Source organism: Arachis ipaensis, chromosome B5, assembly GCF_059453495.1.
Source record: "Arachis ipaensis isolate K30076 ecotype BB chromosome B5, ASM5945349v1, whole genome shotgun sequence".
NCBI lineage: Eukaryota > Viridiplantae > Streptophyta > Magnoliopsida > Fabales > Fabaceae > Arachis > Arachis ipaensis.
In genome coordinates, this window is record NC_142440.1 from 157,660,356 (window position 1) to 157,675,451 (window position 15,096).

General features: G+C 34.4%; 2 protein-coding genes across 2 annotated transcripts; one reads left to right on the forward strand and one right to left on the reverse strand.

Moving 5' to 3' along the window:
- Positions 1-1,671: 1,671 nt before the first annotated feature.
- Positions 1,672-3,845, reverse strand: LOC107644821 (membrane steroid-binding protein 1). Its single transcript, XM_016348755.3, has 2 exons — positions 3,434-3,845; positions 1,672-2,224 (listed from the first exon to the last, which is right to left on the reverse strand). The coding sequence occupies exons 1-2, from the start codon at positions 3,742-3,744 to the stop codon at positions 1,867-1,869; spliced, it is 669 nt and encodes a 222-aa protein (XP_016204241.1). The 5' UTR covers positions 3,745-3,845; the 3' UTR covers positions 1,672-1,866.
- A 6,541-nt stretch (positions 3,846-10,386) lies between these two features.
- LOC107644823 (single-stranded DNA endonuclease family protein) lies at positions 10,387-14,797 on the forward strand. The gene is made up of 14 exons (XM_016348756.3): positions 10,387-10,623; positions 10,730-10,887; positions 11,686-11,747; positions 11,897-12,024; positions 12,286-12,337; positions 12,480-12,552; positions 12,661-12,734; positions 12,900-12,959; positions 13,059-13,152; positions 13,273-13,372; positions 13,447-13,529; positions 13,719-13,819; positions 13,916-14,046; positions 14,135-14,797. Exons 1-14 carry the CDS (start codon positions 10,556-10,558, stop codon positions 14,646-14,648), a joined length of 1,698 nt encoding a protein of 565 aa, XP_016204242.1. The 5' UTR covers positions 10,387-10,555; the 3' UTR covers positions 14,649-14,797.
- The last annotated feature ends 299 nt before the right edge of the window (positions 14,798-15,096 follow it).

Genomic DNA, 15,096 nt, shown 5'->3' on the forward strand with positions numbered 1-15,096 from the left:
TAATGAATATGCAAGCAAAGCAGTACTAATTTTACACGTCACCTTTTATTTTTTTTTATTTTTCATAATATTTTTTTGGTCACTATTTTTTTTGCATAATATGAATAGTAGTTCTAATTTTGTGCGCACTTTTTATTTTTAATATTGAATTAATAATGACGTTTTTTTAAATTATGGACTATTACGATATTTTTTTTAAATGTGAGGTGATTTAATTTAAAGAGTAAAAATTGGACCGTCCGATTTTTGGAAGGTACAAAATCGAATCGTCCAATTTTTTTTTTACAAAAATTGAACCTTTCGATTTATATTTAAAAAATTAAAAAAATTTGAGGTACATAAGTCTGAGGGTTTGATTTGTGTATCTCAAATTTTTTTAAATACAAATCAAATAGTCTAATTTGTATACCTTCCATAATTTTAAAAAATACTAAAAATTACAATATTAAAGTATTATATCATTTATCCCGCTTTCATATCTAAATTTTTTAGCTACTTTGTGTAACAGGTGAAATAAAAAGTGAAATAAAAAGCATATATATATATATATCATAATCAACTTAGTATGAGTTTTAAATTGGGTACTCCAGTTTATCTCATGCCGAACTAAGATCAAAATTGAAAAATTATTTCAAAGGTGTACCAAACTAAGTGGTTTGATATTTCTTCGATAAAAATTAGAGGACTATTTAATGTGTGAGTGGAGATTCTAGATATTTATGTTCATCTTATGTATCAAACAGACTTACATTAGTATGAAATTCACATTATCTAATGGTAAGAAGATATATAATACACATATCTTACAACTATACAATAGTATTATGTATTGGATAGAAGACTTTCTTGATGATTAGATGATGATGATGACAAAGAATACAATCCAAGGATTGGTTGAGTGGTTCTAGAAACTACAAAGATGGATGTGACAATCCAAGGCATGGCCTTTTCTATTTGTTAGGAGTGTAGTGTCCAACCACAACTTTGCTGTCTGCTCTCATAACAACATGCACAAAGCCAAGATCCCAGCAAGTTTCAAACCTGTCATACACCCCCACACACGCCCCACCACCCTGCAATTCAATCCTAAAATTTGATGTTGGATAAGATACATATGCCTTTTAGATATGCAATTTTGAACTTGAATTCACTTTTCACTGTCCATCTTTTGTATCATATCACTTTGACACGAAAACTAAGTACTTTGAAGTTCTCAAATGTTGATCTGTATGCGTGTTATGAAAAAGAGACTCTCAACATCTGTTTGGGAATGATGGCCAGCATGGAAAAGATGCTTGCACAAATCATACTAAATTCCCATTTTAGTTCCTCAGATTCAAAATTCACTGTACCTGGTCTTCGAAATTCAATTCTAGGCACCATATTGGGCCATAGACACTTTCCAATGTTGAATCAACGAACTAGCTCTGACTTGTCATGCTAGACACTCTTAAATTGATAGTTAAGAACAGGTAAATAGTAATTCAATCAAACATGTTAAGTCATCTAACAGAATCTCTATTCTCAAAAATTCTCTCAAACATAACCTTGGTTTTTTGTTGTGTTCAGGAATCAACCATGCATCTCAATTACATAAGCAATACTAACAGAATCGGTTGTACCAAAGTAATATAGAAAATTGACCAACATTTAAATAGAGGTCCAGTAATATAGAAAATTGACCCTTTAAGATTCATTATTCATCAAATGCAACATTTAAACAAAGTTCCATAGTAAAATCCAACCTAAACTAAAAGAAAACTTGTCCCAAATCATGTTGAACACATCCACAAAAGATCAACATTTTCTCATAAGCCTCTATGTAACCGATTCCATTATTTGCAAGTGTTTGTTAGACATCAGCCATTACTCTTTATCTGCATCAACATGTGAAGGGTTTTCCTCACTTTTAACAGCTACATTTTCTGAGGAGCCACCTTCTTCAATAGCAGGTTTGGGAGCATCACCATCTTGGGGAGAGGATTCTGATGATTCACCTTTGAATTCTCCTTCGGTCACTGGAACTTCCTTTTTGATGGTTCCAACTTTAACATACTTGCTCATAAACTTATATTCCCAGTCTTGCAACGCCTCAAGCTCAAATGGTCCAAGACCAGAAATATCACCAGTTAGGTCTTTCTCTTCGAAAGACATTTTTGCTAACGCTCTGCTAGCATCCTTGCCGGCAAATAGAGCATATGGTCCACCAGGTCCATAAAACATCCTAACAGAAAATACACATACAGAAGCATTTATCAATTTTTTGTAGGACAGTTTACTTTTGGATGATTTTTTTATATGTCTAAAAGTTCATTTCTTCAAAGTATCAGTCTCTCCAACAAGCTTAATTTCAAAATAAGTAACATAACAAAACATAATTCCAGGTAAATCCATTATGTGGGTACAATAGAGAGGACATCAATGCTGTAAAGAGAACCACTTCAATCAAACTATGGTTCATTCAGATTAAGGAAACATACAATTCTATAGTTTCTCCAAATCAATTTGAAATTCATCAAAAAGATGTAGTTATAAAAATTGGAAAGAACACAATTACAGATGGAAGTGTGTGAAGCATCTACATGCAAACAAGACACCCTTTTCAGCTAGAGAAAAAATCACTTCTGACTCCTCACTAAGGGACTGCTTGGTTGATTAGGTTAGGTTGCTTACAAGGTGTGGAAATGTTCAAATGAAGGTACCTCATGAACCTCACATTCATGAAGAGTTGAAAATAAAATTCAGTCACTTTCACCATAGGCCACAACTTTGGTTAAAAGTCATTTTCACTAAAGCGCTCTAGAATCTAGATTTTACCAACCCACTCTCCACCTAACTGAAACTAGACATAGCAAAAGTGGTCCAGATTACCAGAAGTTGGAAAATGTAGGTTTAGAATTTAAGAGTGTACTTGGATACCACATAGGTCTACATACATCCATAGTTTCAGTTAGCTTAACACACCAAATTTCAGAACTTTCATAGAAGCACATCCTCTTTTCATGATATCAACAACAAAATAACCACTAATCACATTCAAAAAACAATAATAAGACCTCCATGCAAACAAAAACAAATCAGAGTTTCAAACCCAACAGAAATATAAATAAATAAGAAACAAGCATGAAATAAAATCATCACCTGACTACAACACAAAAAGAAAAAAGGCACAAGAAGTATTAAAGTTAAACAAACAGAATGAAATTCTCAAAGAAATATACAATACCCAATTTTCTATTTTTACCTTTTCATTAAAAAGCAAACCAAAAAAGTTCCTTGGAACTCACACTCGGTTCAAAATACAAAATATACCCCCCAAAAAAAAAAAGAATACTTTGACCATCAAAAACAAAACCCATATCCCCAATCACAAAAAGCAAAAATAATCATAATCAAAATCAAAATTTTCCCCTTTCCCCCAATCTTTATATACCTGCTCTGTGAAACATCATAGATCTCACCCTTGATGGCCATGAGCAGAGGCTTCTCAGGATCAGTGCCATCATAGGCCTTGAGCTCCTCCTCCGTGACCTCACCGAGCTGAACCGGCGGTTTCAGAGGCTGCATCTGCGGCTCGAAATCCCTGGTGGCTCCATGGGTGTTATTAGCGGAGGAACCAAAGAGGCCCGAAACGACGTAGTAAATGGCAAGGAAGAGTGCCAAAAGAGTGAAGAAGGTGGGTGGAGAGAGGCCAGTGTAAGCCACTATTGCTTCCTTCAAAGTCTCCCACAGTTGCAGAGCCATTTGGGTGTGACTGTGAGAGAGAGAGAGAGAGAGGAGAAGAGAAGAGAGAGAGTGACACGTACAAAGAGACAAGTGAGATTTTTATAGGAACAGAACAGCATCGAACTCCGTAGCTTATTTGGTGCCTTAGATTTGTAAAAACTAAAAACGTTATTTTTTTTTTTTTTTTAACTAGTGGGTAAAAAAAAGTACAACAATATAAATGATTTTTTTCAAAAACAAATTATTTCAAATTATTTATTCTAATTTTAAAAATATATTAGTAAATATTGTACTATGTGTAAAATAATTTATATATTTTTATACAAATTTATAGTATCATTTATAAATATACATACAATTTTCAGTTTTACCTTATATACATAACTAATATTAAAATATCATTATCATTATCAACAATTTTTAAATAAATATAATATTTTATTTATTTAAATTAGTATAAGTTACCTAAATAAATTGAAATGCAACTAAAATTACGTAATTACAACTTTCTGCAACTCGTTATCTGAATAAACTTTTTCACAATTTTATGTAAACCAGTGTAGCGGATTACGAAACACAAAGAATCTGCGACAATCTAGTGCGAATTAGGAAGAGAAGCTGATTGACTAGAAACTGCTATAGAGTGGAGCGATTTCTGAAAAAGAAAAAAACTATATAAATCGCTAGAGGGTGTAGCTGTTTATGCGAAAATGAAGGCTTATGGAATCTGTGGGAGGGAGCCACGGATTATACATAGCTAAACTCCTTATATACAGCAGTGTGTCACAATAAATTTTAAAAAGTTAAATTTAACAGTGTTTGTATAGTTTTCTGGAGTATTTGAAGATGCTCTAGATCGTTTCAGAACGTTCTAGAATGTCCTAGAAGGTCCCGGAATACTCTAAAAAGTTCTAGAAGACTCTAGAAGGTCATAGAGTATTCTAGAAGAGTGTGGATATATATAGAAGTATGAATAGTAGTATGGAATAATCTAGAAATGTTTAGAAAGTTGTGGTATGATAGATATTTGTAATGAAGGTTCTAGATGATTAATCTAGACCGTTGATTAGATTTAATTCCAACCATCTATTGAGGAGGTGGATAACTATAAATAGGAGGTGAGAGTTAGAGTTTGTGTATGGGTCATGTGTGAGTCATTTGTAACAAACCCTTGAGTAATAAAGTGTTCTTTCTACCAAAACTTCATTTCTCTTGTGTTCTCTTGTGTTATTAACTTTCTTGCTAAGTATTGAGGGTTAGGCTGACTTGGTCTTAACTCGATAGGTTGAGTAAGTTCGAGTGCCGACACAGTAGCGTTGGAGTGTGTCCAAGGCCGTGACAATTCGATATCAGAGCAAAGTTCGAGAGGGAGCACAAGTGGTTTGTGGGTATAACTTCTAGCATAACTATGGAGCATATTGAGTCTCAAAGGGGAAGGGATATTATTCCTTCTCAATGGGGAAGCAAGAAGGTGCGATCTTCAAGTGAGTCTAGAGGTAAGAACTCTAACTTCTTAGAAGAGAGAGTTTCTATGTTGGAGAATATTCTATTCTCTATGGATGAGTGCTTCCAAAGTATAGAACATGACAAGGAGACCCTCGAGGTTCACGTGTTAGGAGAACTAGATGCTTTCAAAGAAAGCATGCTCCAAATCGAAGAGAAACCTGAGAATTCCTTGAAGATATTTGAGGAAGTTCGAGTTTGGTTCGAGGAGGCAAAATCTCGACCAACCTTTATAAGGGAGACGACAAAGATTGATCTTCCAAAGCCAAAGGAATTCAAGGGTGTGGGGAACGCTCGAGAGGTGGAGAACTTCCTATGACAAATGAAGAGGTACTTTGAAGGTCAAGGGGTGCTCGAAGAAGCAATAAAAGTACGCACTGCAGCTCTCAACCTTTCTGATAATGCTACTTTGTGGTGGAGGAGAAAATGCGTAGATATAGAGAATGGTACTTGCAACATAGCCACATGGGAAGATTTCAAAAGGGAATTGAAAATAAAATTCTTCCCTGAGAATGTGGTTTATGAAGCAAGAAAGAAGTTGAGGGAGTTGAAGCACAAGAGTATGATTAACGACTATGTAAAGGAGTTCACTACTCTCATGCTTCAAATCCCCAACTTAGCATCAGAGGATGCATTGTTTTTTTTTTATTGATGGACTCCAACCTTGGGCAAAACAAGAACTACAAAGAAGGAATGTTAAGGATGTCGATGAGGCCATCGTGGTAGTCGAATTACTCACTGAGTTTCATAGGGGAGACTCTAAACTCAAGTCTTCCTCCAAACCTAGTTCTACTAAAGGTGGGGGAGACAAGGAGAAGAGTTTCTCAACCAAGAAGGAAGAAAAATACTCTTCAAAGAAAGAGTACAAGAAAAAGAAAGTTTTCGTGCCCAAAGGAGGATGCTTCGTGTGCAAGGGACCACACCAAATGAAGGATTGTCCCAAGCCAGGGACTCTGGCATCTATCGCCGAGGAACAAGAGGCCCAAACTCAAGTAAATGAGTGTGTTGGATCTATCCAACTCATGAATACTGTGAAGGGCAAAGAGGTAAGCACCGCAGAAAAGAAAGGCTTGATGTATGTCAAGGCCTTTATCAATGAAAATTTCATTATGGCTATGATCGACACTGGTACTACACACAACTTCATCACGCCTGATGAAGCAAAGAGGCTTGGGTTGAAAATCACCGAAAAGAATGGCTGGTTCAAACCTGTGAATACCAAGGGTGAACCTCTTAAGTGAGTAGCAAAAGGGGTTGAGATGACTCTTAGTTCTTGGAAGGGTCTTGTGAATTTCTCAATAACATCCATGGACGATTTCAAAATAGTCATCGGGCTTGATTTGCAAAGGAAGGAAAATATAATACCTATACTATACTATGACATAGTATGCGTCATGGACAAAAGGTCTCCATGCATGGTCCCTACAGTCTCTAAAGTTGGAGGACCATGGATGCTCTCTGCTATGCAACTCAAGAAAAGGTTTAAGAAATGAGAGATTACATATTTGGCTCTATTACGAGAGGAGTCAACATCTGAAAGAGAAGACGTTCCTCTTGAAATCAAGAAAGTCCTTGAAGAAAATAAAGATGTGATGCCTCTCGAGTTGCCAAAACAACCACCACCTAGGAGGAAGGTGGACCACGAGATTGAATTGGAGTCAGGAGCAAAGCCGCCTGCCTCAACACTTTATAGGATGGCACCACCAAAACTTGAGGAGTTGAAGAAGCAACTTAAGGATTTGCTAGATGCTGGATTTATCCGTCCATCGAAGGCACCTTATGGCACACCAGTCTTGTTCCAAAAGAAGTATGATGGTTTGTTGAGACTATGCATTGACTATCGAGCACTCAACAATCCTTTGATAGCTGATTTGTTTGATCAACTTAGTAAAGTCAAGTGGTTCTCAAAACTGGATTGAGGTCAGGATATCACCAAGTGAGAATTGTTGATGGTGATGAGCCTAAGACCACGTGTGTCACGAGGTATGGATTGTATGAGTGGTTGGTGATGCCTTTTGGCTTGACCAATGCTCATGCGACCTTCTGTACCTTGATGAACAAGATATTTCGACCTTACCTTGATCGGTTTGTAGTGGTATACTTGGATGATATTGTTGTTTATAGCAATACCTTGGAGGAACATGTAAAACACTTACAAACCGTGTTCAAGATCTTACGAGAGAATAACCTATATGCGAAGAAGGAAAAGTGTTCCTTTGCAAGGGACAAAGTCCACTTCTTATGACACATCATTAAAAATGGAACTCTTTGCATGGATCAAGGAAATGTGAAGGCTATCAAAGAATGGGAGCCGCCAAACAAGGTATCTGAATTGAGGTCATTCCTTGGGTTGGCTAATTACTATCAGAGGTTTATCAAAGGATACTCCACCAAGGCTGCACCATTAACTGATCTTCTCAAGAAAAATCACTTTTGAAAATGGCCAAAGGAGTGTCAAAATACCTTTGATGAGTTGAAGGCTGCTATCATAGAAGGATTAGTACTAGCACTACCCGACTACTCAAAGGTGTTTGAAGTCCACACCAATACTTCTGACTACGCTATTGGAGGGGTTCTGATGCAAGAAGGACATCCTATTGCCTTTGAGAGTCGCAAGTTGAATGATACAGAGAGGTGCTACACCACCGTCCAAGAGAAGGAGATGACTGCGGTAGTGCATTGTTTGAGAACTTGGCGTCACTGCTTGCTTGGTTCACACTTCATCGTTAAGACAGACAATGTGGCTACAAGCTACTTCCAAACTCAGAAGAAGTTAAGCTCCAAACAAGCTAGGTGGCAAGATTTCTTAGCTGAGTTTGATTTCAAATTTGAATACAAGCTTAGAAAGACTAATGTGGTAGTAGATGCGCTGAGCCGCAAGGCTGAGTTGGTAGCCATTTCCATGGTCGAAGGAGATATTTTGCATACCATAAAGGAAGGGTTGCATCATGAAGACCAAGATGAACCGAGTAAAGGTGACTCGAGTCGTACTCCGCCTGTGGTGATTAGATCTTTTGATAAAGAAATCGAAGAGATCTTAGCTAATCACGTCGTGCGACGAAGAGGAGTACCACCAAGTATCCAATACTTGATCAAGTGAAAAGAACTCCCGATAACCGAAGCTAACTGGGAAGCTTGTGAAGATCTGTGGCAATTCTAAGAACACCTAGAGCGCTATCATGAACAGAACTGACGAGGACGTCTGCGCATTAGGTGGGGGAGAATGTCACGGTAAATTTTAGAAAGTTAAATTTAACAGTGTTTGTATAGTTTTTTGAAGTGTTTGAAAATGCTCTAGATGGTTTCGAAACGTTCTAGAATGTCTTAGAAGGTCTCGGAATACCCTAGAAGGTTCTAGAAGACTTTAGAAGGTCATGGAGTATTCTAGAAGAGTGTGGATATATATAGAAATATGAATAGTAGTATGGAATAATCTAGAAATATTTAGAAAGTTGTGGTATGATAGATATTTGTAATGAAGATTCTAGATGATTAATCTAGACCGTAGATTAGATTTAATCTCAACCATCCATTGAGGAGGTAGATGGCTATAAATAGGAGGTAAAAGTTAGAGTTTGTGTGTGTGTGAGTCATTTGTAACAAACACTTGAGTAATAAAGTGTTATTTCCACCAAAACTTCCTTTCTCTTGTATTTTATTGTGTTCTTAGCTTTCTTACTTGTACTGAGGGTTAGGCTGACTCGGTCTTAACTCGAGAGGTTGAGTAAGTCCGAGTGGCAGCACGGTACCGTTGGAGTGTGTCCAAAACCGTAACAAGTGGTAGACAAATGTGAGGTAGTTGAGTGCCATTCTTCATAATGGAGAGTGGGAAGAGTTTTCTATTTTTACGGCCGTTACATATTTAACTTAATTTTAAATAAGTTCCAAATTAAATAATTAACCTATTTTTATTTGGTCAAGTATTATATTTCTTATATCTTAATATAAAAAAATTAATTTAATTGCTATATCAAAATAAAACTATTTAAAAAGTTTAAACGAGTTTTTTTTATCAAAATAAAATCATTTATAATAGAATTTTTTTATATTTTATTACTATATTTTTATTATTAAATTTGTATTTAACATTGTGTGTGGTATGAAATCTCAGTTTTAATTCTATTTTTTTCACATCTGATTTTATTTTTATATATTTTGCTATTTTTTTTATAGTACAAAGTTCTAAACCCCAATAAAGCATACATAACACACATTTCACATTTATTTTCTATTTTTACCTACCATATCATACACAATAAAACACTAAATATTAGTTATACAATAATTTTTTTACCTATCATATCCTACACAATAAAATATTTTTATTTTATATTAATTTTTTTACACTACCAATCCATGTGAAATTAATCCTTAATTATCATTTAAATGAGATAATTAAGTTTAAAATATAATTTTATTGTTCTCTCTCTTAAATACAGTACAATAATTACACTTCAAATATAAATTAATTGTATTTTATTATGTGTAAGATATAAATATTAATTTATATTTTATTATAACAGATTGTTTCTTAGATATAATAAAATACAATTAATTTATATTGAAGTATAATTATTGTACTGTATTAAAGAGAGAATAATAAAATTACATTTTAAACTTAATTATCTTATTTTAACAATGATTAAAGATTTGTTTCACATAGATTGGTAGTATAAAAAAATTAATATAAAATAAAAATATTTTATTGTGTAAAATATGGTAGGTGAAAATATTTATTCAGATAATAAATTATAGAAAATTATAATGGAGTAATTTTAGTTGCATTTCAATTTATAAATTGCTCTTTAAACGATGTTACGATTGTTATTTTTTTGTACATAGATTACATATTTGCAAAGTGTTTGGGATATAGATTAATTATAATTATTACTATTAAATTATGTTAAATTGTAAAATAATTTTTATTTTTCATAAAATTTTATAAATAAATATAAATAATTGTGTTAAAACTTAAAACTATTAAGTGTATTGTATTGTTTATAAAAAGATGTATGAAAATCAATATTATTTAGGTTCTTTTCAAATGATAATTATAGTTGAAAAGTAAATTTTTTGTGCTGAACAATTATTTTAAAAATTTTGTTAATTATAGCTAGTGAATTAAATTATAAACGTAATTTGTCTCAAAACGGCGTCGTTCTTTGGTCCCTTTGTTCGAAACTACTTCCAATCTAACGAGTTTGAAATCGAAACCTCTCGTTCTCTCTCCAAAAAGTTTCGCATTTTTCCCTCCTTTTGAAGAAGCAACACTGTCTCTGCCTCTCAATCAGAGCAACGTCTCATACTCTCATTCTCCGTTCTGAAAATGGGTGTCAAGAATTTGTGGGACATCCTCGAATCATGCAAGAAAACGGTTCCGCTTCACCATCTCCAGTTAAGCGCACTTTCACTGTCAAAATCTGTTTTTTATGCAGAATTGTGTACCCTTTTTGCTGAATTGAAGTTGGTGTATGTTGGATTTTGTCATTTTGAGCTACAGGAACAAGAGGGTGTGCGTGGACCTATCGTGCTGGATGGTGCAGCTTCAGAATGTGAGCAAGTCACACGCTTGTATGAAGGAGAAGGTTTACCTCAGAGGCCTCTTTCACCGCCTCAGAGCTCTCATTGCTCTCAATTGCAACGTTGTTTTCGTCGCAGGTGTGCCACTGAGAATTTTTCTTCTCAAGTTTTGAGATTTGGGTGAACTAAAAACACAGCAGAAAAAAAGGGGTGTTTTCTATTTTTGTTTTTTATGTAACTATATGATTGTAGCTTTCAAATGCAAATTTGAGTCTTTTTTTTTTTTTTTTTTGGCCTCCATTTTTTACTGGTGAGGTTTGGGTATAGTGAATGCAGGGAGGGTAGTTGAATTGTGATAGATATGAACAAAGTGAGTGATTTTTATTTATGGTTAGAGCCTTAGAGGTGATACACTTTAGGCATACATGTATCTATTTCTTCCACTGTGGTGGTTGTCCACTGTGATTGGATTGGCCATTGGAGCTGGAAGTATAGTTATTGAAGTTGCGGGGGTAATTTAAGAATGATGAGACGAGTATGGATCTGAATTTGATTTTAGTTTGGGAATTTCACTGTTCAAACATCTAAAGGTTAGTTTCATTGGTATAGAATTACTGTATGGTTTTTATTAGTTAGCCTATCCACCATATGCATAACAACCAATGGTCCCAAACTTAAGGATAAACCCTTAATTCAGGAAGCAATGGGGTGAATGCTTTTTCCTGGCTCTTGTTTTTTCAGTAATTGGATGTAATGATGTATGCTATTAACTTATGGCATCTTTTATAGTGGTGATAGTTAGGGTTTATCTTTCTACATTAATTATGATGTTTTTATTATCGTGTATTCTGCCTATATCCATGCCTGTTGAATTTGCTTGCTTTTACATTAGCCTCTTGTAACCCTTGATAATGAATAATCTTCAATGTCTGGCAGATGGGTCGATTCCTGCCATCAAATTATCAACTTATAGGCGTCGCTTGAACATGGGGAAAGAGGTTAGTTGCCTTCTCATATTTGTTTCCTTTTTCCATTTTTAAATATAGCACACTTTATAAATATTTACTTGTATATGTTATATTTCTCCCATTCCCTTTCTTGCCTCTTTTAAACTATCTAACTAACTAACTAACATTAATAATAACAGGTGGAACATAATGAAACTAACTCACAGCAAGTGACATCATTAAGAAGAAACATGGGGTCTGAGTTTTCTATAATGATAAAGGAGGCTAAAGCCTTGGGGATGGCTCTTGGCATTTCTTGTTTGAATGGGTATAATGTAATCTGTTTTCCTCTAAATAATGCTGTCATAATTTGTCTACATGAAAGTACATTTAACTTTCTATTTAATAGACCATGAAAATCTGTCAGTTAATTTTTGTAAATTTAAGATGATATTAGTTCTAGAATAAATGAATACATCTAGTATCTACTTTAGTTCTTTTTAGTGGTTGATTGAAAAGGTTGCACCAAATGATTTAAGAGTGTGTTATTTTGAACTAATGTTGAATTGCTGTTTTTTTCAAAATTCAGGATTGAAGAAGCTGAAGCTCAGTGTGCTTTGTTGAACTTTGAGTCATTATGTGTGGGTACCATGTATACTTATTTGGCCGCAAACACTGTTGTTTTACTCGTTATTATTTGATTTTCGTGTGATGCTTATGCCTTATGCTATTTTTGTTGACTAAAGTATCGTTACTCTTGCCATCCTTTTTTAATTTTGGTAGGATGGATGTTTCAGTTCAGATTCAGATATATTTCTTTTTGGTGCAAGGACGGTGTATAGGGATATCTGTCTCGGTGAGCAGAACACCATTTTTTTTTTTATCATATGTTGATTTTTTTGGGCATTGATTGCTCATTATATCCATACATACAACTTATAAGAAACTTTTTATTATGGGTTAGGTGACGGTGGACATATTGTTTGTTATGAGATGGCAGACATTGAAACAAAACTTGGATTTGGAAGGGATTCACTGGTAACCTTCTGATTGAGTTTCAAGTAGTAGTACTTAAGAATCATCACACTTGTTTTCTTTTATTTTTACATTTTATAACTGATTGATTATGTGTCATTGGGCACTGTGTTTGTATATTGCTTATTCAAACAGTTCTGTTGCTAATTCGAATTGTTCATTCTTCAGATTGCTCTCTCTTTACTTCTTGGCTGTGACTATTACCAAGGGGTTCATGGTTTGGGTCCGGTAAGTTGGTCCAGAATAACACCATGTTGCTTAGCAGAGCTGGGGATCACATGTTATACAGATGCTTATATTTTTGCAAGATTTTCTCCTTTTCTGTAGGAATCAGCTTGCCAGATTGTAAAATCAATTGGGGACAAATTTGTTCTTAAAAAAATTGCTTCTGAAGGGCTTGAATGGGCCAAAAAAAGAAAAGGTTACCTTCTATGCTACATTTTAGTTCCATTAGTTTTATACAACTTTTACTCATGTCAGGAACATTTTTCAAGATACTTATCAGTGAGAATTTTTTTGTCTTTTATTTTTATCTATGCAGGAGGTGTAAATAATTTACAGAAAGACGAGAAGGTTTTGCAAGTAATTAATGCTTATATGAAACCAAAATGTCACTCAGCAGATTCAGATGTTGTGCATAGGTAGGCTTGTTTCGTTCATTCGTTACAAGTAAACCATAGTTGTTGAGTGACATCAGTAATTCAACTATTTTTAGGGCTTTGGCTCAGTACCAGTTTCAACGTATTAAACTCCATCAGATATGTACTGAATTGTTTGAGTGGCCTTCAGAGAAAACAGGTTCTTAATCTTCATAATTAGTCAAGATCTTATATTCTTATGCTTTAGTTGGGTTGCTATGTGACAATAATATTATTGGTTCAGAACTATAGAGTTTATATTCAATGTTATTCTAATATTAAGAATTGTTACAAGTTTGCAATAATAGATGGTTAGTTATGCTGATTGAAGTTTCATTTCATGAAATAGATGGTTACATCCTTCCGAGCATCGCTGAGAGAGATTTACGAAGATTTGCTAATTTGCGGATAACTTCATCTGAACTTGGATTGAACCCTCCTTTACATGAGGTTCTGCTAATCCCCTTGTATTGTTTTTACTTAGAATGTTATAGTATTGGATTCACAATTGAACTAAAATGTGAAGATCTCTCTCTTGTATTACAGATCCCTGTGAAGTGTCCTGTTTCGGAAATAGTCAAGAACAGAAGAGTTCAAGGGAGAGAATGCTATGAAGTTTCTTGGGGAAAAATGGATGGACTTGAAACTTCAATAGTACCTGCAGATCTTATAGAAAGGTAGTAATGTAACTGATGAACCTGTTTAATTCCTTCCTTTAATCACACTTATTAAAGTAGTATTTGTTATGTTATTCATGATGTGCAGTGCATGTCCTGAGAAGATTTTGGAGTTTGAGGAGAGAAAAGCTCAAAAGAAGAAACAAAACATTCAGAAAAGAAGACCAAAGAAGAATGAAACTGCATCATCTGTGGCTGAACTTGATGAAAAGCTTCAGAATTTGTTGCTGGATATCAATCTGGGAGACAAAGGCAACCACAATGGTGAGAGTTTCGGATTTTCAACTGCAATGGCTGCAACTGATCTCAGCACCTCAGAGTTTTCATATCAATCTCATGGTAACATGGAACATACCAGGAACATATCTACCAATGATGCTGTTTCTAGTTCCATTACCATTTCAAGTATGCATAAAGTTGAGGTCATAGATCTTCTGAGCCCTTCACCAGCACCTAAGAAATGTCATGAACAACGATCAAGTAAACAAAATGTTGAAGTGATTAATTTGAGTGACATAGAAAATGACATGTCACCTGAACACAAGGAGAAAGCAAAAGACTTGAGATTGTTCTTAGCAAGTATTAGAAATGAAATGCACTGAATGGCAATGTTTGTTTCTAATTGTAAACTAATATGTAAAAACAGATGTATTATTGTTACTCATCTTCGATGTTAAATATGTTGATGAAAGAATTCTAACGGTTATTTGATTATATTAAGCTCGAATTATTGTTGCTGCTGTTATCATTATTATTTAGATTTGGCTGCTGACATTGAGGTGCTGTTTGGAAGAGAGACAATGATTGGGAGACTGAGATTGAGGGACAGATATTGAGAGAGAGATTAAAATAAATTTTAGTACTGTGTTTTGTATAAAATAGGAGACAAAGACTGAAATAAGAATGATGTTCTAATTTAATTTGTACAAAGAGTAAAGTTAGAATTAATTAATTAAAATAGGGGTATTTTAGGTATAAAATATTTTTAAAATTTCAGTTTCTATCCTCAAAAATTTCAGTTTCTTCTATCTTCACTTTTTGAAGGTACTG

Bases quoted from the DNA above. Each gene is read 5' to 3' on its own strand.
- LOC107644821 (XM_016348755.3), bottom strand. From the start codon at position 3,744: ATGGCTCTGCAACTGTGGGAGACTTTGAAGGAAGCAATAGTGGCTTAC. The intron at 2,225-3,433 runs GTATATAAAGAT...ATTTTCTGTTAG, and splicing joins TATGATGTTTCACAGAGCAG to GATGTTTTATGGACCTGGTG.
- LOC107644823 (XM_016348756.3), top strand. From the start codon at position 10,556: ATGGGTGTCAAGAATTTGTGGGACATCCTCGAATCATGCAAGAAAACG. The intron at 13,373-13,446 runs GTAGGCTTGTTT...AACTATTTTTAG, and splicing joins GATTCAGATGTTGTGCATAG to GGCTTTGGCTCAGTACCAGT. The intron at 13,820-13,915 runs GTTCTGCTAATC...CTTGTATTACAG, and splicing joins TGAACCCTCCTTTACATGAG to ATCCCTGTGAAGTGTCCTGT.